The sequence below is a fragment of the Myotis brandtii genome, unplaced genomic scaffold (genome assembly GCF_000412655.1).
Source record: "Myotis brandtii unplaced genomic scaffold, ASM41265v1 scaffold112, whole genome shotgun sequence".
NCBI lineage: Eukaryota > Metazoa > Chordata > Mammalia > Chiroptera > Vespertilionidae > Myotis > Myotis brandtii.
In genome coordinates, this window is record NW_005353838.1 from 4553060 (window position 1) to 4574671 (window position 21612).

Consider the following 21612-nt stretch of genomic DNA (forward strand, 5'->3'; position numbering starts at 1 on the left):
TGGGGGGGGCAGTTGGGGGCAACCAGGCAGGTGAGCGATTAGAAGCCAGCAGTCCAGGATTGTGAGAGGGATGTCCGACTGCTGGTTTAGGCCCAATCCACCGAGGGGTCCTGGATTGGAGAGGGTGCAGGTTGGGCTGAGGGGACCCCCTCCATGCACGAATTTCATGCACCAGGCCTCTAGTCCTTAATAACCAACTGAAGACTAGCTGGAGAGAACCCAGATAAAGAAGGGCAGAATGTGAAGACCGCATAGAGACTGGTAGGAAGTGCGAAGGCGGGAAAGGGCTGGCAGGACTCCCGCAGACAGCAGCTGAGGTTCTGGAGGGATATCTCAGCTGTGGGGGTCCCCACTGTGAACTCTGGGGTCTAAACCCCAAGCTGGGCTCCCCAGCCCAGAGTGCCAATACTAAGAAAGGAGTCCATATAACATCTGGTTGTGAAAGGCAACGGGGTTGCTGTCTGCCAGGGAGAGACAGCTGGATATACAGCCACCCTCTTAGAGGGCGAATGTATAAAATCTATCGATTCAATGCAATCCCAATTAAAATACCAATGGCATATGTCACAGATCCAGAACAAATACTCCAAAAATGTATATGGAACAAAAAAAGACACCGAATAGCCGCAGGCAGCAATCTTGAGAAAGAAGAACAAAGTTGGAAGGATCACAATACCAGATATCAAGTTATACTACAAAGCTACTATAATCAAAACAGCCTGGTACTGGCACAAGAACAGACATATAGATCAATGGAACAGAACAAATACCCCAGAAATCAACCCAAGCCATTATGCTCAATTAATATTTACCAAAGGAGGCAAGAGCATACAATGGAGTAAAGACAGTCTCTTCCATAAATGGTATTGGGAAAATTTGACACATGCAAAAAAATGAAACTAGACCACTAACTTATACCATACACACGAATAAACTCAAAATGGATAAAAAAGACTTAACTGTAAGTCATGAAACCATAAAAATCCTATGAGAAACCACAGGCAGCAAAATCTCAGACATCTCTCATAGCAATACATTTACAGATACATCTCCTAGGGCAGTGGCCGGCAAACTGCAGCTCGAAAGCCACATGCGGCTCTTTGGCCCCTTGAGTGTGGCTCTTCCACAAAATACCATGTGCGGGCGTGCACGTACAGTGCGATTGAAACTTCGTGGCCCATGCGCAGAAGTCAGTGTTCGGCCTAGGCGAGTCTATTTTGAAAAAGTGGCGTTAGAAGAAGTGGGGGTACGTTCGCTGAGGTCGACCCCTCAGATTGAGGACGTTTTTAGCAAAGGCCAGCTTAGGAGTACTATAATTAAGTTAATAACAATGTACCTACCTATATAGTTTAAGTTTAAAAAATTTGGCTCTCTGTTGACTCATGAGTTTGCCGACCACTGTCCTAGGGCAAGGGAAACTAAGGAGAAAATAAACAAATGGGACTATATAAAAATAAAGTTTCTGAATAGCAAAAGAAACCATCAACAAAATGAAATGGGAGCCCACTGTATGGAAGAACATACTTGCCAATGATACATCTGATAAAGGGTTTATATCCAAAATATATAAGGAACTCATACAAGTTAACAAAAGGAAGATAAACAACCCAATTAAAAAAAATAAGCAAAGAACCTAAATAGATACTTCTCCAAAATGGACATACTGATGGCCAAGAGATATATGAAAAAATGCTCAAAGTCACTGATCATCAGAGATATACAAATTACAACGACAATGAGGTATCATCTCACACCTGTCAGAATAGCTATCATCAACAAATCAACAAATGACAAGTGCTGGCAAGGATGTAGAGAAAAGGGAACCCTAGTACACTGCTGGTGGGAATGCAAACTGGCGCAATCATTATGGAAAACAGTATGGAGTTTCCTCAAAAAATTAAATATGGCCCTAGCTGGTTTGGCTCAGTGGATAGAGCGTAGGCCTGTGGACTGAAAGGTCCCAGGTTCGATTCCAGTCAAGGGCATGTACCTTGGTTGCGGGCACATCCCCAGTGGGAGGTGTGCAGGAGGCAGCTGATCAATGTTTCTCTCTCATCGATGTTTCTAACTCTCTATCCCTCTACCTTCCTCTCTGTAAAAAATCAAAAAAATATATTTAAAAAAAAATTAAATATGGAACTGCCATTTGACCCAGTGATCCCACTTCTAAGAAAGCAGAAACACCAATCAGAAAGAATGTATGCACCCCTATGTTCATAGCAGCACAATTTACAATAGCTAAGATTTGGAAACAGCCCAAGTGCTCATCAATATATGAGTGGATAAAAAAGCTGGAGTACATTTATACCATAAAATACTATGCAGCAGCAAAGAAGGATTTCTTACCCTTTGAGATAGTAGGGAGGGACCTGGAGAGTATTATGCTAAACAAAATAAGCCAATGAGAGAAAGAAAAGTATCTCATGATATCATTCATATAGGTAGCCTAATGAACAAAATAAACTGTTGAACAAAATAAATCCTGAGATTGTCAAATATCAGAGGGAAGGTGGGGGTGGAGTGGGAAGAGATCAACCAAAGAACCTGTATGCATATATGTGTAGCCCATGGACACATACAATAGGGTGGTGGAGGCCTGGGGAGGGTGCAGACTGTAAGGCAGGGGTCCTCAAACTACGGCCCGCGGGCCACATGCAAATACAAATATTGTATTTGTTCCCGTTTTGTTTTTTTACTTCAAAATAAGATATGTGCAGTGTGCATAGGAATTTGTTCATAGTTTTTTTTTAAACTATAGTCCGGCCCTCCAACGGTCTGAGGGACAGTGAACTGGCCCCCTGTTTAAAAAGTTTGAGGACCCCTGCTGTAAGGGATCAATAGGAGAAAAAAGGGAATATATGTAATACTTTCAACAATACGGATTTATAAAGTAAAGTAGAGTCAAATAAAAGGCTCAAATTTAAACAATAACCAATGTTCTATTTTCCTCAGAATAAAAATATCACCAGCCCTAACTGGTTTGGCTCAGTGGATGGAGCGTCGGCCTGCGGACTGAAAGGTCCCAGGTTCGATTCCGGTCAAGGGCATGTACCTTGGTTGTGGGCACATCCCCAGTGGGAGGTGTGCAGGAGGCAGCTGATCGATGTTTCTTTCTCATCGATGTTTCTAACTCTCTATCTCTCTCCCTTTCTCTCTGTAAAAAATCAATAAAATAAATTTTAAAAAATCACCAAATTTTTAATTAAATACTTCACTGAATATATGCTTCAAGATATTTAAAGTATTTTTTTTAAAAAAAAAGATAGAGTGCTCACTTCGACAGCACACATACTAAAACTGGAATGATACAGAGATTAGCATGACATGGCCCCTGTACAAGGATGGCATGCAAATTTGTGAAGTATTCCATATATTTTAAATCATGGGAATGCAATGTACAGCACAGGGAATATAGTCAATAGTATCGTAGTAATTAAGTATAGTGACAGATTGTTATTAAACTTGTAGAGATCACTTTGTAAGTCATACAAATGTCTGATTACTATGTTGCACACCTGAAACTAATATAATATTGTATGTTAATTTAAAAATAAATAATAAAGAGAGACAGATTTCTTGGTAAAAACTTTTTTCCCCAAGACTACGTTTCCCCTAAATTTAAAATTTTCTGGAATAGAGAAGTAGGATAGTCCTTTGGGGGAAATGTCGTTTTGATTAAAAATAAAAATGAAAACATAAAAATACCCAAATGCATAATGAGTAAGGGCAACAGAGAAAATTTTGAGAAAGAAGGGGAAGAAAATTAATTTTAAGACTAATGTGGGTTAAGAAGCTGGAAATAGGTAATAAAAAACTGAAAAGTTGAACAAAGTAAAAGATGAGAAAGGGAAACCTAGATATACCTGTTAGCTTATAAAGTAAATGTTTCCTTTACAAAGACAGCATTTTGTCTCTTCCCATGAACCTTAATCTTTTCACCCATGTCTTGTATGACTACCTGATATTGACCTTTAACCTCACTCTCACCTCATAGAGTATTTTAGGATTGTTCTGTCAGCTCATATGGACCATAATTTCCTAACTACTATGGGCCTTTAAAGAAACATACACTAAAAAATCAAACTCTGGAACAATCCGTAACTGTCAGCATGTCATTTAACTCTAGACTTGATTTTCTCATCAATTTTAAATGTCGATAATACAGGCCACAAGAGGACTGTGAGTACAAAATGAGAAACATACCACAAACATACCTAGTACAGCATCTGGAACAGAGTGTGTAGTCTATAAATGTCAGTGATCACTTAAATTCTCTTATCTGAATGGCTATGCCTTCTGTTACTATAGATATCTGTGTACTTTTATGTTTTTCAAAACTTTAATCACGTGTCACCTGTTAAATGATCAGAAGCTTCTACCCTAATAACTTACAAATAACTTGTAGGGTTTGCAAAATAAGTACATTTCCTCTTTAAGGTCTCATTCAACGCTCTTCTTGACTGCAAGCCACACAATCTGTGATCTGAGGCCCTAAGTATTACCTGACTAACCCTCAGGCAAATGTGTATTAGATAGTTTTTTGGTTCTTTGTTTTTAACTTAAATAATCTGGACAACACATATATTAAACAAAACAAAAAACTCTCAATGAAGCCTACTACTTCAAATTCTCCTCACTCATCTGAATATGAACTTATTTGGGGGATTTAGAACCTTGGGGATTTAGGATATGCAGAATCTTACCAAATATTTAATCTGTAAAAAGGATCATCACTGAGGAAAAGTTCAGATACTTGTGATTTTCAAACTATACTCTTCAGGGATACCTTGGGGGAGAGAAGGCTGAACCTCAAAAGTTGTTAAAGGGGAGGGAGAAGAGAAGGAAGGAGCAGGTGACTGAGCTAAGGCTCTATCTAGTCTTCCACATATCCTATCCTACACTACACCTCCACCACTGTCTTGCAAATACAGGATGTCTTATTTATTTATTTTTTAAAATATATTTTATTGATTTTTTACAGAGAGGAAGGGAGAGAGAGATAGAGAGTTAGAAACATCAATGAGAGAGAAACATCGATCAGCTGCCTCCTGCACACTGCCTACTGGGGATGTGTCCACAACCAAGGTACATGCCCTTGACTGGAATTGAACCTGGGACCCTTCAGTCTGCAGGCCGACACTCTATCCACTGAGGGCAAGGCAAAGGAGCCAAGATGTCTTATTTTAATACAAAGAATCTATATTAGACTTACTTGAAGAAAGAGTTCAATGGTTTTAAAAAGTCTGAAAAACTCCTGATCTTGACCAATGATTTTCTACAAAATCCACATGACACCAATCAGGTCACCTTTATTTGCATAAAGTGTAAAATTTGCACATACTTAGCATTTTATATAGAATGCTTTCAAGCTTATTATTGCTGTCATCAATACTATCATTTCTCTCTTTTCTTCTATATTTTTTCCCTCAACTATTGCACTATAATTGACCAAAATAAGGAGGATTAATATGGAAGGCAAAATAATATGATCTGGCTTTAAAGTAAAGATAGAAAGACTACAATAATTATAAAGTCAAAGAATTCCTACATATAAATAGAACTGTGTCAGAAAAATGATGAGACTGAGACTCTTTAAATCAACTTAGCTCTGTAAATACTAATTCGTAATCATACCAAAATCTGAATGATTACTCTGGCATTTAAATGTTACAAGATATTAGAGTATAAATTTACACAGTATTTTTTTTAGCAGTTGAAATATGTGAAAAAAAAAAGGCAAGGCAAAGGACTCAAGAGTTAACAGTAATACAATTAAATGTTCCAATTTCATTTGGAATTTAAGTCAGTAAGTCACTAATCATACGGCTTTTTGGTTTATCTTAAAAATATATGTGTCTCTTCAATGCAAGTAAGACCAAATGTAAGAAAACAAAACAAAAACCTTAGCATTGTTACAGAATGAGGGAGATAGATCAACATGGATTGTTCCATGAAAACAGATAAATACGTATACAGGCCTCCAACTAGAGATATATTTAAAATTATCGGCATAAATGCATTATAGAAAATTATAACAGTATGAGAAAAGATATTATAAACTCAAGAAAAGAGAATGGAGTGGATATTAAAATTTATTCTTCACCTCCACCTTAGAGTTTGATAGCACTGATTGAGCAGACAACAAAAAGAAAAGTCAGATATCATCATCTCTAATAAAATTATTATAGTTAATAGATAGAGATTTAGTTAATTTCTTTGTTAAGTGAGAAAATACTTTAAAATGAAAAAGTTAATTTAATATTAAAAACATCTCTAACAAAATATTCAATCCTCAAACTTGTCAGAATGCATTTTTCCTGATCAATTCACTTAGCTTAAGATAAATACCTCTCACTGGCTATTCCAATGATTCAGTTTGCTCAGGTATCAAATTCAAGGTCACTATATTTGGAACAAATGTCATGACGAATCTTTTGCCTGCAGTTGGTAATAACAATATTCAATTTTTATCTATATTTCTAGGCACAACTTATTAAACTAGATGTGAGACAGGAAAATGCTGGAGAAATCTTTGTTACTTTAATGGCACATATCAAAACAGCACTGAATAAGAGAGGAAAATCTGGAGCTTTATAAAAATAGTCTGTGTAAAATAGATGTTCTACTCAAGAATATCAAATGTGTAAGATATTGTTTCTTCCAACCTTTTGCTATAAATACTAGGTTAGGATAACACATCATAAGACATTGAAATTCTGTTGTAAAAATTTCCTTGCTTTCTATCCAACTTAAATTTAGATAAAAACTATCATGAAATATGTACATCCTAAATCAAGCATGATTTTGAGCTGGCATGACCTGATATTCATAGAGCCTACCTCTGCCTACAAGTCAAAACTTGATTATCGAAAACTATTATCTGGAAATATTTGCTTGAATCTTTTAACACCTAAAAGAAGATCACTGCTATATTGATTTCAATATCTATATAATAAAAGCCTAAATGACCGTTACAGCAGAACGAACAGAACGACTGGTCACTATGATGTGCAGTGACCTCCAGGGAGCAGACACTCAATGCAGGAGCTGACCCCTTTTGGTCAGTGCATTCCCATAGCACCACTCATGAAGCCAGGCTCATGGTTGGTAAGCGCAGCGGTGGTGGTGGGCAGTGGGACTAAGACATCAGTTGGACATCTCCTGAGGGGTCCCAGACTGTGAGAGGGCACAGGCTGGGATGAGGGACACCCCCCTGCCCCGTGCTCGAATTCCGTGCACCGGGCATCTAGTTTAATATAAAAGTGTATGCATGTGCCCAGCTGGTATGGCTCAGTGGCTGAGTGTTGACCTGGGCACATGCCCAGGTTGTGGGCTTGATCCCCACGGGGCTGGGGGGAGGGGGGGCGGGAGGGTGTGCAGGAGGCAGCTGCTCGATGATTCTCTCTCATCATCGATGTGTCTATTTCTCTATCTCTCTTCTTCTCTAAAAATCAATAAAATATATAGTTAAAAAACTTTTTAAAAAAGTGTATGTATGCAACATTTAGGGATCCTATCACTAAATAAGAGAGCATTTCCTTGCTATTTAAAATAAATACAATGAATGTATCAGTAATCTTGAGTGTGGCTTATTTTCTATTGTATTGCCTTTATTATTTAGTAATATGTAATACCCAAGGTGGTAGAGAGCTAATAAGACAAAATTGGGTAGCCAACTAACTAAAATGTGTGTTGTCTTACTTCAAGTGTGCCAGTTCTTTTTTTTAGTTTCAGAGAGAGAAAAGGAGGGAGAGGGAGAGAGGGATGGAAACATCGGTGATGAGAGAGAATCATTGAGGAGAGGGAGAGAGAGACATCAATGTGAGAAACATCGGCTGGTTAACTCCCATACATGCCCCAACAGGGGATCGAACCTGCAACTTGGGTATGTGCCCTGACCAGAAATCAAACCCGCAACCTATGGGACGATGCTCCAACTAACTGGGCCCAGTTCATATTTTTAAAAGCCTGAATGACTTCTACTCCCTTCACAAATATACAGCATCCACAACCAAATCAGTACATAAGAGAAATACAATACTTAAACAATCTTACCCTCGCCCTAGCTAAATCCACTGGTTTGGCTCAGTGGATAGAGCGTCGGACTGCAGACTGGAGGGTCCGGGTTCGATACCAGTCAAGGGCACATGCTCGGGTTGTGGGCTTGATCCCAGTAGGGGCTTGCAGGAGGCAGCGGATCAATGATTCTTTCTCATCATTGGTGTTTCTCTCTCTCTCTCCCTTCCTCTCTGAGATCAATAAAAATATATTTTAAAAAAATCTTACCCTCAATTTTTAAAAACTACCTAACTTGCCCGGCCGGCATGGCTGTGGTTGAGGCTTGACCTATGAACCAGGAGGTCATGATTCGATTCCCACCAAGGGCACATGCCCGGGGTTGTGGGCTTGATTCCCAGTCGGGGGTGTGCAGGAGGCAGCTAATCAATGATTCTCTCTCAATAATGATATCTCTCTCTCTCTCTCTCTCTCTCTCTCTCTGTTTTCCTCTCAGAAATCAATAAAAATATATTAAAATATAAAAATAAAAACTACCTAATTTTCCATCCTCACAGTCTGACTTCTTAAGGTCATCCTCTCTAGACCCATTTTAATTTGCATTCACATATATTTAAAAGGGGCATATGTACTAAGTCTTCAATATTGATGAAATGCAATACTGTTTGCCATTTTCGTATTTACGGAGCATCACGATTTGGAATTTTCCCTTCTCCGACTTTCCCTTTATGGCTTTAGTTGTCAAAAAGTACAAACTATAAAATTAAAATATTTTCTCCTCTTTTCATATAATCTTATAAGTTCTTTTCAAAATATATAATCAGAATAAAATACCATATAGAGTAACTGCTGTGGGGAAAAGAAATTTTCAAGATAAGTTATTCTGGAAATGTTGGCATTTTCAGAGTAGTTATAATAGTAACACTTAGAAAGGTGATTTCATAACCTTTTGCCCATTGTGACACTTTTGATAGAGTAACATGGTCTTATATAGTATTCCTATAGGCATTTCCTTGAACTCAAATCCCTAGTGGTCCTTATACAATTACTAGAGGCACAGTGCACGAAATTTGTGCACGTAGGGGGGGGTGTCCCCTCAGCCCAGCTTGTGCCCTCTTGCAGTCCAGGAGCCCTCGGGGGATGTCCGACTGACATTTTTGGTTTCCACAATTGTGGGCTACAGATATCTAATGCATTAGTCAGAGATGCTGCTAAATGTCCTACATCGCTCAGGACAACCCCACCCCAAGAATTATCTAGCTTCAAATGTCAGTAACATTAAGGTTTAGAAACCTTGTTTTGATGAATACATAAGAATCATTTGTAGTTGACTCAAAACTACCATGCTATAACTAAAGTGATGTTAAATGTATCTGTTCAACAAATATTTACTGACCACCTATTATAATTGAGCACTATACCAAGTTCTACTTTAAAGTACATCTTCAATCTCTTTTAAAATTTATTTTTAATTTTTAAAAATCCTCATCTGAAGATGTTTATTGACTTAAGAGAGAGAGAGAGAGAGAGAGAGAGAGAGAGAGAAATATCAATTGTTTGCCTCTTGTACACGCCCCAACCCAGGACCAAACCAGCAACCTAGGTATGTGCCCTGACTGGGAATTGAACCCACCACCTTTTACTATATGGGACAACACTCCAACCAACTGGCCAGGGCAGTATGTCTTCATTATTAAAATGACCTGGCATTTTTTCCTTCTAATCTTGTTTTCATCAATCAGTATAGAACTTTCTTGCTCTAAAAACAACCCACTATCTACATTATGTACTCTTATAAAGTGAAACATTTAGCAGCTATATGTCTGCTTGATAAATAAATGGCTTACTAAATTATGATTTCAAGATTTATAAGAAACTGAAAGATTATCTAGACAGAGTATATCAGAATTTCTAAGCGGGGATCCTTTTACTTTGACAAAGCTTCCCAGATGATTCTGATACACACAGTCTTCCACCTTTATAAAAACAGAGTCACAGAGCCAATGCTAGACCTACATTTGGTTTCCAGTTGACTTTTCCTTCCAGGAGACTAAGGACACGTATAGACGATCAGGATAGACATCTTTCCTTTGCTGTGAACCCTACCACCTAACATACTTGAATACAGTTCCTATAAGAGCATGTCCTTTAATGTATAATGGTAGAATCAAATAGTGTTTTTTTTTTAATGAAAATTTTACAAAACAATTCCAGGATTTTTATAAGGACTTAAATCCTGTAAATTTATAAAATTGATTATTAGTTGTTAATAAGGGAGAAAAAAACAAATTTATTCCTCCACTGAGATAATGCATTTATTAGTGTTACAAAATAGACAATTTTGGATGCACACACAGAATACTCTCCTTCAAGACAACATTGATATTGTACATTGTATACAGCAACATGTTATATACAATGTCAATAAAACAAATGACATGATACTTAGTAAGATTTATGGTTTGGCCCACCTAGCACAGTAAGAAGTGAGAAAATACTACCAGCAGGAAGGTAAGTAAAAGAGAAAACAGCAGAACCCATCAAGTAGAACACCACAAAGATCATTTCTCAGGCTAAAAACATTTTAGAAAATAATTTAGGTAGCAGAATACAAAGAATATTTCTTAAAAAAATGACTAAATGTCTAACAATCTTGAGAAGCTAAATAGATTTAAACAGAATAAAGTAATAAACAAGGTAATTTATTCAGGGGGAATAGGCATAAAAATGTAACTTTCAGTGATATTTAGACTATATATAATTAAATTCATTTTCCAAGTTTTTCTATTTCTTATTGGGTGCTCAGAGTAAGACATTAAAAAAAGATTTGCCCAGATTTTAACATATATACATACATACATACATATACATACTTATACTCACATACAACTAAAATTTTAATAAAATAAAAAAAATCAATCTAAAACCTAAAATTTAAGGCCAGTATTACCTCTATTTTCAAATAGAATCATAACTTCCAATCAATCCTGGGTACTTAAGTGTTCACTAAGAAAACATTCAAACTAAATACCATTAAGAGGGGGAAAAGGAAAAAGTAGAAATGGGTATGTATATAAAAACAAGGTTAAAACAGAAAATGCTCTTATCACTCTCCAAATCTGGTCAATCTACTAAGAACAGAAGACAACCCATTTAATCAGTTTATACATGTTTGTGTAATTTTAAAAGACCTTTTTCAAAAAAGGAAAATTTACATTTACAAATCTATTATATAACTCTATGAACAATACAACTAGTTCTAGAAATGGAAATAATGCCCTCCTAAAGCCAAGTATAAGTTAGTTTTAGGTCTAACTAATTCCTTAGTGTTTTTATTTTCTACTTCCTCTAAAACATGCACATAAGAAATCAAACACAATGTGACCCTTTAAAAAGTCTTAAAGAAAAAAAAAAAAGCCTTAATGTTTCAAAGTATCTTCAATACTATAACTTTAACTCAAATGAGGGGGAAAAAAGATTAAGTTCCAAGACTACTTCCAAAAACTTAATTCAAAGATAAAGCTAATCAGATCTTCTTTCATAAAATGGCCTCCATTAATCATTGTTAGAGGTAAATTAAGACAATCAAGGCATAATATATATATTATATTCTTTCATTACAATTATTACAATGCTGAAAGTGGATCTAAGTTTAAATGTCTAGATGCAACAAATGTCCCAGTTTCTGCATATCTATAACTTAAAATATCCTTAATCCTAAATAAGTCAAAAATACCTGAATCAAAAATAAATAGTAATTCAATGCCAATATGCTAAGAAAGGGGTCATAGAAGGTTAAAGAATTGATAATTATCCAGGAGGAAGGGAAAAAAGAGATGGACTATATTTTAAATTGTTCAACTCTGATTCAAGTTATACAGAAGTTTATAGAAGATAAGTATTAAAGATTAAATTGAGGCAAAAAGAGAATAATTTGATGTGTGTCTGCTTTACAAACATTGTTTTGCAGTATACTGTATGCAAACACATATGCAAAAATAGACTTAAATGTGCTTCAACATTATTAAAGATGATATAACTCAATGATATTTATATTCAGTCTTATATTCAATCACAAATATCCCACCTTCGTAAGAAAATAAAGTAGAGAACTATATTCTAGAACATCCCAAAGGAGAAGTAGGTTGGAGGAATGGCTAATGTTATTAATATGCATTATAAATTCCACATAAGCTATAAGATATGTAATTTATTTTAGCACTTGGGGTAAGGTGGAGAGGGAACAGCAATTGTACAGCATTTCAAGAAAGTAGAGGTCTTTGTGTTTAGACAAGGAAGGGTGGGTCCTGCAAGAACTGCAGAAGGTGGATCAAGGCAGGTTCTAAAATTTGGAAAACACTGATAACCAATAACATGGGCTCCTTCTCTTAGCCTCATAAAATAATCTGGACTTTTAGCTAGCAGATAAATCACAGAGACCATGTTTCTAACTCTTTCAGGCATTCTAAAACAATTAAAAGGATAAGTGAGCCTTCTCCCTTAACTCCCTTCTCTGTCCCTCCCTTAAAAATCTGTATCATTCTTCTCACACCCACAATCCATTCCTGGTTCTTTCCTTCGGCTGATAACCTCTTTTTTTTTTCACTGTGAAGTAAGAGAAAGGTTATTAGGTTTGGAAATTCATCCATCAAAAGAAAGGCTGTTCCTTGTCATTTCTGCCTACAACTAACCCTGCCCACCAAGGTCTGGATCTCACCATTCATACTGCTCTGAGGAAAAGGTGTTGAGTTTTGGTTCTACTTTCTCCTTTTTCTTTGGCACTTTCCTTGACCCATCATAGCTCTGCTATGACCCTTTCCTTAGCACATAATATGGCAAGCCTGTTAAGACTCTCAATATTGTCTCCTTTCCTTTACAGTAAAAATTCTGCCAAGAGCTGTCAATATTTGTTGTCACTATTTCCTCATTTTCCAATGCTTCCTTAACCAACTATAATCTGGAATCTTGCTCCTATTAATCTACTAGAACTAAGCCTAAATGACAAATTCTTAGTCACTTTTTACTGTTATTATCTTGTGACTTCTGTGACATTTAATTCCACTCATTCTTCTTCTTCTCCTCTTTCTTCTCTTTTTCTTCTTACTGTCCACCTCCTTTCAGCACACCCATCTGGCTTGGTAACATTTCCTAGAGTTACACAAACTATCAGGATGAGTTCATCTACAAAAGCAGGTTTTAAACTTTTGGATCTCAGGGCTCCTCTACACACACTTAAAAGCTATTGAGGACCCCAAAGAGCTTTTATTTATGTGGTTTATAACTATCAATAGTTATCATTTTAGAATTTAAAACTAAAAAGCATTTAAACGCCAGAATACACAAGTGCAGAATCCACAAATTGTCAGTGATGACATCATGTATCATACAGCCTCTGGAAATTTTCACTGTAAGCTCAGGAGAAAATTAAAGTTTTACAAAGCCAAATATGTCTTAGCACTGTTATAAAAACTGACCTTGTGAGTCCCCTGGAAGAGTCTCAGGGACCCCCAGGAATCCTCAGACCACCCAATCATTTCACACCTATGTAGAAACTCCTAAGTCTTTCTCTCTAGCCTGACCCCTTTCCTTCTTGAGTTCTCACCTAAAGTTATGTACCTTTAAAAAATCCTAGGCTCTTCCCTTTCCTTCTTTACCCTCATTCAATATTCATCAAACTACTGATTCTACTTTTAAAATCTAGTGGAATTTGAGAACTTGTTAGAGAAATGCAAACCCCCACCCCAGATCTATAGACATAAGAACCCTCGGTAATTCACTTGCACATTAACCTCTGAGAGGCATGGGCTGGGTGGTGATAACATCAATAACCAAAGTGAGAGAATCTGAAGGAGAAGAACATCCAAAGGCAAACTTAAGAACACTAAATTAGAACTCCTCCCACTTGAAGTTTTTCCTCCTAATAGTAAACCATGGAGGTTTGGAGTTTTGTAAAGGCAAAGTATTCCAACTGAGGTTTTGCTTCCTTCCAATCCTATCCCCTCCACATTGCCACCTGGAGAGGGCTTCTTCATCTCCACTTTGTCTTTTTCCTCCTTGCTTCAAGGACTTTCCATCACCCAGATAAAAGCCCAAATTCCTTATTATGAAATAAACGGCCTTTCAAACCCTGAGCCCTGCCTATCTTTCACCCTTCTTGCATATCCTCCCTATACCAGAAGTTTGCAAACCAATTGAGTCACCTCTGCAGCATGGTATTTTTTCTAAGCTTCTCAGGGGATCCAGCTGGGGTTGAGAATCACTGCCCTATGCCATGAACAAAACTACCTGCCAAACTTCCATGCAAAAGCATGGAAGTCTCTCTACTGCCTTCTCACATTTTGCCTTTAACCTCTGGAATGAATTCACAGCCTTTCCTAACAACTATCATCTCTTCTTTGAAGGAAGATCTCTCTTCTCTTTCCTCCCCTCTTCTCCCTTGCGGGCAGGTGGGATTATGGGTTTCTTACTCTTTGACCCTATAGCACCTTGTGCTTACATCAATTACAACAGCCCACACTGTTTATAAAGCCATCTGTCCTCTTGTGAAGGCAGCGATAATACACTATTCATCTTCATATTCTCTGTGCTTGGCACAGAGGTTAGAAGATAACAGATAATAAATGCTTAATGAAAATACAGTAAATTTTTAGAGCCTGTTGAATAGACCTAGATTTATGTATAACAAAGCAAAACAAGATCAACACCTTCCTACCTACTGGGTGATTTCATTAACAAAAGGAAAACCTTTTTTGGTCTATAATTCTACATTTAGAAATAAAAGGCAAATTCATATATGAAGTGATTCATACATTAACTGAAATGAAAATTTTCAGTTGAAGTAGATTCAATTACCCTAATAGTAAATATCAGATGCTTTTCAGTTTTAATAGTAAAAGGATAGAAGAAAATAGGTTTCTGAGTATCTGAAGAGAGTAGGGAAAACTAAGAATCTTCATAAATACTAAAAGGGACTCAACAGATAATGTCTAATTGATGAAACAAAATAGCAAGATATGCACATTATTTACATTATAAAACGTAGAAATAAATATCAGGAAGAAAAGTTAAAAAACAGAAAGTGGGGTGTGGAAAGGGTGAGTAGCCAAAGTAGAGTCCTTCCTGTCTAGCCATGAGGGAAGGAGATGGGGGTGCAGAGGGCCAGCGGTCTTCAGTCTTCCTGTCTGCCCCAGGCCAAATCTCTACAGTGGATGGAGTCTCTTGGTCAAAGCCCTACCCACTTATAAGAAGATCACAGTTGCCCTTTCTTTTAGGGAAGAGGCCTGCAGAGGGAGCCCATGTGAAATGTTCCATTTTAAAAAATTAAATCTGATTGAATCTGTACTTTTATCATTAAAAAATAATAACTAAATATTTTAGCAGTATTTGTTCATAAAAACAAAAACTATTATTTTTTAAAAAGTAATGATCAGGGAATGGATTACCAAAGGAATAACAACATCAGAAGACAATGGAATACTACATAAACTCTACTACTGTACTGGGAAAAAAAGTTCTTCTGCAATTTAATGTTTACTCCCAACAACTTAACTTAATGGCCTATGAATATCTGTATCTTGATTTATATGAAATTTTACCCAAGGGAATTCATTAATTAAGGTATGTAGTATAGAAATAAAACCTGGGAATCATTTTCCAGATATGTAGCTTCTTACAATGGAAAGACAAAAACAACAAAATTTTTTTTTTGCTTCTTTAAATCTTAAGGAAAATGTATAATCTGTAGTCATTTCTAAAATATTGCGCCACCTGACTTAATCATTAATTTTCTAAAACTTCCAGATAGAGAACACAGAACAGCAAAAGTCAAAAGAATTTTAAGATTTTCTATTGTTGTCCCTACTGTCAAAATTTCTATATAAATAAAGCTCAGTATATCCAATGTTGAACCAAATCCTATTTCACTGCAAATGCCACTATGGTCTTTAAAAAACAATAACAAATCAATATTTTAAATTAAAAATATAGCCAAAAGTGATCCTTGGAATTCTTTAAAGAGTGGTATTTTCTTATAACTGATTCTTTTGAAGGAATTAAATACTGCATCTATAAAGAACATAGAAATATTATTTTTTTAGGTGATCTAACTTTTTTTTACTATGTTTTGCTATTTAAAAAATAAAGAACACCAGATTTGGTGAACGGAAAAGGGAAATATCTAAAATTATTTTACTGTTCTTTATAACATAAAAGCCTGTGAAAGAGGAGGCATGTGAAATTACTAAATAGACTAAAATCTGGAAATGTCAAGAAATATTTCAAAGTCCAGGAAATATAAAGTGAAAACATTCTTGATATAATTTTTGAAAAACTGTACTTTTGTCTAGATCTAAACCTACTATTTTTAAAGGCTCAGTATAAGTGTGTTAATTAAAAAAAACACAAAACTGAACTGTGACAATCTGGTGCTACAGGGGCTACTAACGCTTACCTCAAGGGAACCTACTGCAGATAAAGTCCCGTCACTTGCACAGTCCTTTCAGCTGCCTGCCAGTTGTCTCTGTGGAAGGGAAAGCCTGATGAGTGAGAGCCCTATGCCACACTCCTTTGGAGTGTCAGGGTGCCTGCACAGAACTGCACACAACTGTCTACCTAGAGATTCCTAGATGCTTTCCATAACACAGGGCTTAAAAAGAGGCCACCTTTGGTATTGCCTTTCCACTGAACACCAAACTGAATAGCTAAGAGTTTCTGAGTGTTAACAACTTTTTGGTATTAACAAGGTGATATATCTACACTAATCCAAATAGAAAAAAAGACTAAAATGGATCAAATAGAAATAAGTTAACATCGACAGGGAAAACACACACAGACACACACACACACACACACAAATACACTGAAAAGTAAGTAACAGAATTCTGTAATCTGAGAAGAGACAGTATTATAGGCTATATCCACAAAAACTAAAGTTGCAGCATCAACAAGTAAATGCTAAAACTCAAAGCAATTCCTGTCTATACATTTTTAAAAGATGCCATCAAGTATATCATGCTTAATGTGAACTATCCCATGGATTGAAATGACTACTTACAAAATCCAATGTATTTTCTCAGTGGGGTCAGTAAGTGGGAGGGAGGAGAGGACATTTTTCAGATATTTTTAAGTAAGAAAAGGGAAAACCAAGAGCATGAAATTCCAAAAGAAATTTTAAAAAGAGGGGGAAAAAAAGCCCTTATATCTGTATCTTAGAAAGTAAACAAACCCTTACTCAGAGCCAAACTAAGAGGAAAGTATAATAAGAAATAGAAAACTGTGAAGCAATGTATTTCAAAAACCACTCTCAACTCCTAAAATTATGAATGGCTAGTAACTTGTCTTCCATTAAAAACACCTATACCACAAGTTCAGCTCCATAAACAAAGAAACTATATTTTCTTTCTAATGACAAATACAGTCTTCAGTCTGAATGCTGTGCTTCATAAGGCAGAGTAAAATGCTCCTACAAAAATTTAAAAAGCATTAATATTTAGCTTAAGAACTGAAGAAAAAAACCTATTTTATTTTTTAAAAAGGTGATTCCAACTTTGACTTTAATAGTACCATATTTAAAATGAAGTTACTTACCTCTGATTCTTTGTCACTTAAAGATCCCAAGCTTCCAAAACTGTGATTAGAGCTTTCATTATTTGTTGAAGCCTGTTAAAAGATTTTTAAAAAGGTAAAACTTAGGAGTAATTTTAAATGAAACATATTACACAAATAATATATCTTCATAAATTAAAATAAAGTATGATTCCTTTAAACAAGGAAGTCAAATTAAGTAAAATATAAGAAATACCAACCTCTTAACACTATAAATATCTTGGAAAGTTTTACCAAGTCAATAAAGTTCTGCTGTATTTTAGGGACGGACTCATTACTTGAGTTTTTAGAATACCAAATTCAGGAGCAAAGGAAATGTGCTATTGTTAGATAACAAGATCCCTAAAACTACTATTCAACATATAAAATCTAATGCTTCCTTAACTAAAGTATTATTTGTGTTCCTTACTTCTCTTCACAATCTTACCAAATTCCATCATATCCCATCCATGCCCATTTGCCTCTCTTCATATTAACAAACTAGACAATCTTTGGTTTGTTTGTTTTGGCTTAGTGTTTTAAGAATTTTTTTTTTATCATTTTGACCATTTTAATTGCTTCACTCAAGAATTTCACCATTTCGTTTACAATATTTTAAATTGTGACAAACAGAAATGTTATTATTTTGCGGGATGATGCTTGCTATGTTTCCAATATGTTTCTATTATGCTTATTGTTTGGACCAACAATACATTAAAGCAATGTCTTACAGGGATGATTAGACCAGGGGATGACAGGCATGCCAATGATGATGCATGAATAAACTTCATGTGGAAGCAGGCCAACTGGTATCCTTATTTCCCTTCAATTTGTAAGAGTAGCTGTTAATCCTACCATTAAAAGGTTGCAAATTCAACTACTGTTCAACTACTTTCAAAACTGGTGACTCAGAGCTATTGCATACATGTTCAGTACTATGCTGGACACTATAAAGCCAATTTTCAACACAAACAACATGCAAACTAATTAAGATTCAAACACTATTTTAGAGGAAGTTAAAATCTAATTAGAGCAAGATGATCAAACTTCAAACAAAGAACACCGTAAACAGCAATTAAGAAGTGATAAACTATAAAGATTCAGGGACAATGGAGGTGGTGACAATGTTTTTCATTATCCCTAAATCTCCACATAAAAATACAGTATAAACCCCAAACTCACACATAACATTTACAACAAAACTGGCTCACTAGACATCTCCCCAAAATAGCAGATGGGAACAGATTACCAACAACCACAGCACCTGCATGGTATGAGAGGAAGCAAAAGGAAACAGGGTGTGGAACAGATTTGACAACAGAGACTCCCAAAACAGCAAATGCAACTGACCACTAAGGCAGTTTGAGTACAGAAGCTATATCTGGAAGGGTTTCAGCCCTTTCCAATAGTGACTAAGTGCAAGGGGTCCATGGTGAACTCTGAAGAAGTTAGAGCAATTTAGGCCCTATGAACTCTTAAACTACTGGGTGTGAAAACAAAACTAAGCCCAACAGGTACAATGAAGATACAGAAAAAGAATATAAAAATAACAAGTGGGGAAGGAAGCAAAGCTTAGAAATCTCAGGAATTACTTTAGAAGAGTGCCCAAAAACAGCAGCAGAGGGAGCTCTATAAGAAAAGTCATTCTAAACCAAAACAAAAACAAACAAAAAAGGTAAGCAACAGAAAATGATGTAGGTCATCCCATGAAGTTATTATAAGAAAAAAGACAGTAAGATATAGACTACTGTCCTGATAATAAAAGCATACTAGAAACATACACATTTCACAAAATAGGTGAAAACTAACCTAATATTTCAAAATGAGCTAAAAGACATTACTAAAATGACTCAAGACATGAAAGAACATAAATCAGATTTCAAAAAACCCCCCTCAGAAATAAGGTAACAGAACCTAGGAAAGCATTAGAAATTGGGAAAAAATGGGTTCAATAATGAAGATTAAGCCTGAATGAAACCAAGAGAAAATAAATACAACAGATAATGATTTAAGAGAACTAGAAGGTAAAAAGGAAGAACACTTTTGAAATCAAAAGAAATGAAGAGATAAAAAGAATGAGAGAAAGCAACAACTATTGAAGCAACAAAGATCTAACATTCAGGTAACAGAAGTCTTTAAAGAGCACCACCAGAAGAAAACAAATAGAACTGTAGTTCAGGAAATCCTCCTTGAAAAATTTTTAAAAATTGAAACTACTGCCTGAAAGAATACAATATGCACCTCAGAATATTTGATTTTTCAAAGGCAGCACTTTATGCCAGAAGAAAATGAAGTAACATATTAAGATATTCAAGGAAATGTGAATAAAGTGTTCTATATCCAGTAAAATTGATTTTTAACATATAGAAGGCATAGACTTATCAAAATGCCAGAAATCAGGAAATAATGCTCTCTTGAGCTTTCCAAAAGAATCCAGACAACTTCAGATCACCAAAATGAAGATTCACTGTAAGAACTGATAAAATCAATATTATTACTTATTGATAAAGGTTAAATAAAAGTACAAGGCCGAAACTATGAAATTTAATGGCTAATGCATGCAAAGTTATTAATAGTACAATATTTTAAAATTGGGGGATGGAATTTTATGAGAAGCACAAGTGAAAAAACTTTGAATTGTTTTCAGTAACCACTGTGGCCATTGTGATAGCACAAGTGTAGTTGCTTTGAGGTTGCCGTGTGTATAGGAAAAAGAGTAAATATTTATGTGATATTCTAATTCTATCATCTGGTTTACATCCTTAAGAACTATAATTCTTGATATAGAAGTAAAATGATGTGATATAAATAAAAACCTTGCAGTTCTGATTTGAATTGGAAGTATCAATATAAATTCATGAGATATTTTTACCTTTTAAAGCAATTTTTAAAAATACAGATTCTGCCACAGGGAGTAACAGAATTCCTCATATCAGACCAATGTTCCCATAGATAACCATAAATTCTGGAAAAATATATAAAAAACAACTACCTGAAAGCACGTGAGCAACCAAGAGTAGACAGAATCTGGATAGGAGACAACATTTGGAAGAAGGGAATAGACTAGGTGGGTTTCCTGTATTTACAGTTTTTGCTGTAAAGCCCCTAGTGCAGCGGTTCTCAACCTGTGGGTCGCGACCCCTTTGGGGATCGAACGACCCTTTCACAGGGGTCGTCTAAGACCATTGGAAAATACATATATAATTACATATTGTTTTTGTGATTAATCACTATGCTTTAATTATGTTCAATTTGTAACAATGAAATTGGGGGTCACCACAACATGAGGAACTGTATTAAAGGGTCGTAGCATTAGGAAGGTTGAGAACCACTGCCCTAGTGTGAACTGCAGAGCAGCTGAAACTTGGATCATCACAGGCAATCTTACTGGCTTGAAAAACCAGGGTGAAGCTACCACAGCAGCTAGAAAATAAAGAACCAAAGACAGAGTTGCAAATTCTGCATATTATTTCTATCCAGGTCTCTAACTGGTCACCTATCTACACAAGAGTGGAACAGACTCTAAGCAGTCCAGATGAGGCTAAAACAACTGAACAGAAATGTTAGCTGCCACCCCCTATAGGGAGACATAGTTTAGATTTCAGTCAAGCCAAGTTAATTCTTTCCTAATACAAAAATACCACCAAAAAAATTAATACTCAACAGAACACTAAACCAAATCCCAAAGTCACTCTAATTTATCATTCACAGTGTGCATGATATAAACAAAATTTCTGAACTTATGAAGAAACTAGTGGCCCGGTGCACGAAATTCAAGCACATTAAAAGGGAATTAATTAGCGGAAATATTTTAATATTGCTATTTGCCCTTTCTCTATAATAGAAGTGTGAGAGATGAAAGGAAATTAGTAAAATGTATATGAAAATTATAAATTTATTAATAAATAAACAGTAACAAAAGGATATAACAGAGGCATGATACAACAAAAACATGATACGAAAACAACAAAAACATGATATAAAAACAACAGTGATGCAAACAATGACTGATAA

At 35.8% G+C, this 21612-nt stretch overlaps 1 protein-coding gene across 6 annotated transcripts in view; it reads right to left on the reverse strand.

The window, feature by feature from the left end:
* Positions 1 to 21612, reverse strand: part of TLK1 (tousled-like kinase 1) — a 170075-nt gene that overhangs the window by 74284 nt on the left and 74179 nt on the right. For all 6 annotated transcript variants that reach the window (XM_014545707.1, XM_005857568.2, XM_014545702.1 and 3 more), the window contains exon 3: positions 17602 to 17673. In XM_014545707.1, coding sequence (XP_014401193.1) covers positions 17602 to 17673 — 72 coding nt within the window. The remainder of the gene's footprint in view (positions 1 to 17601; positions 17674 to 21612) is intronic.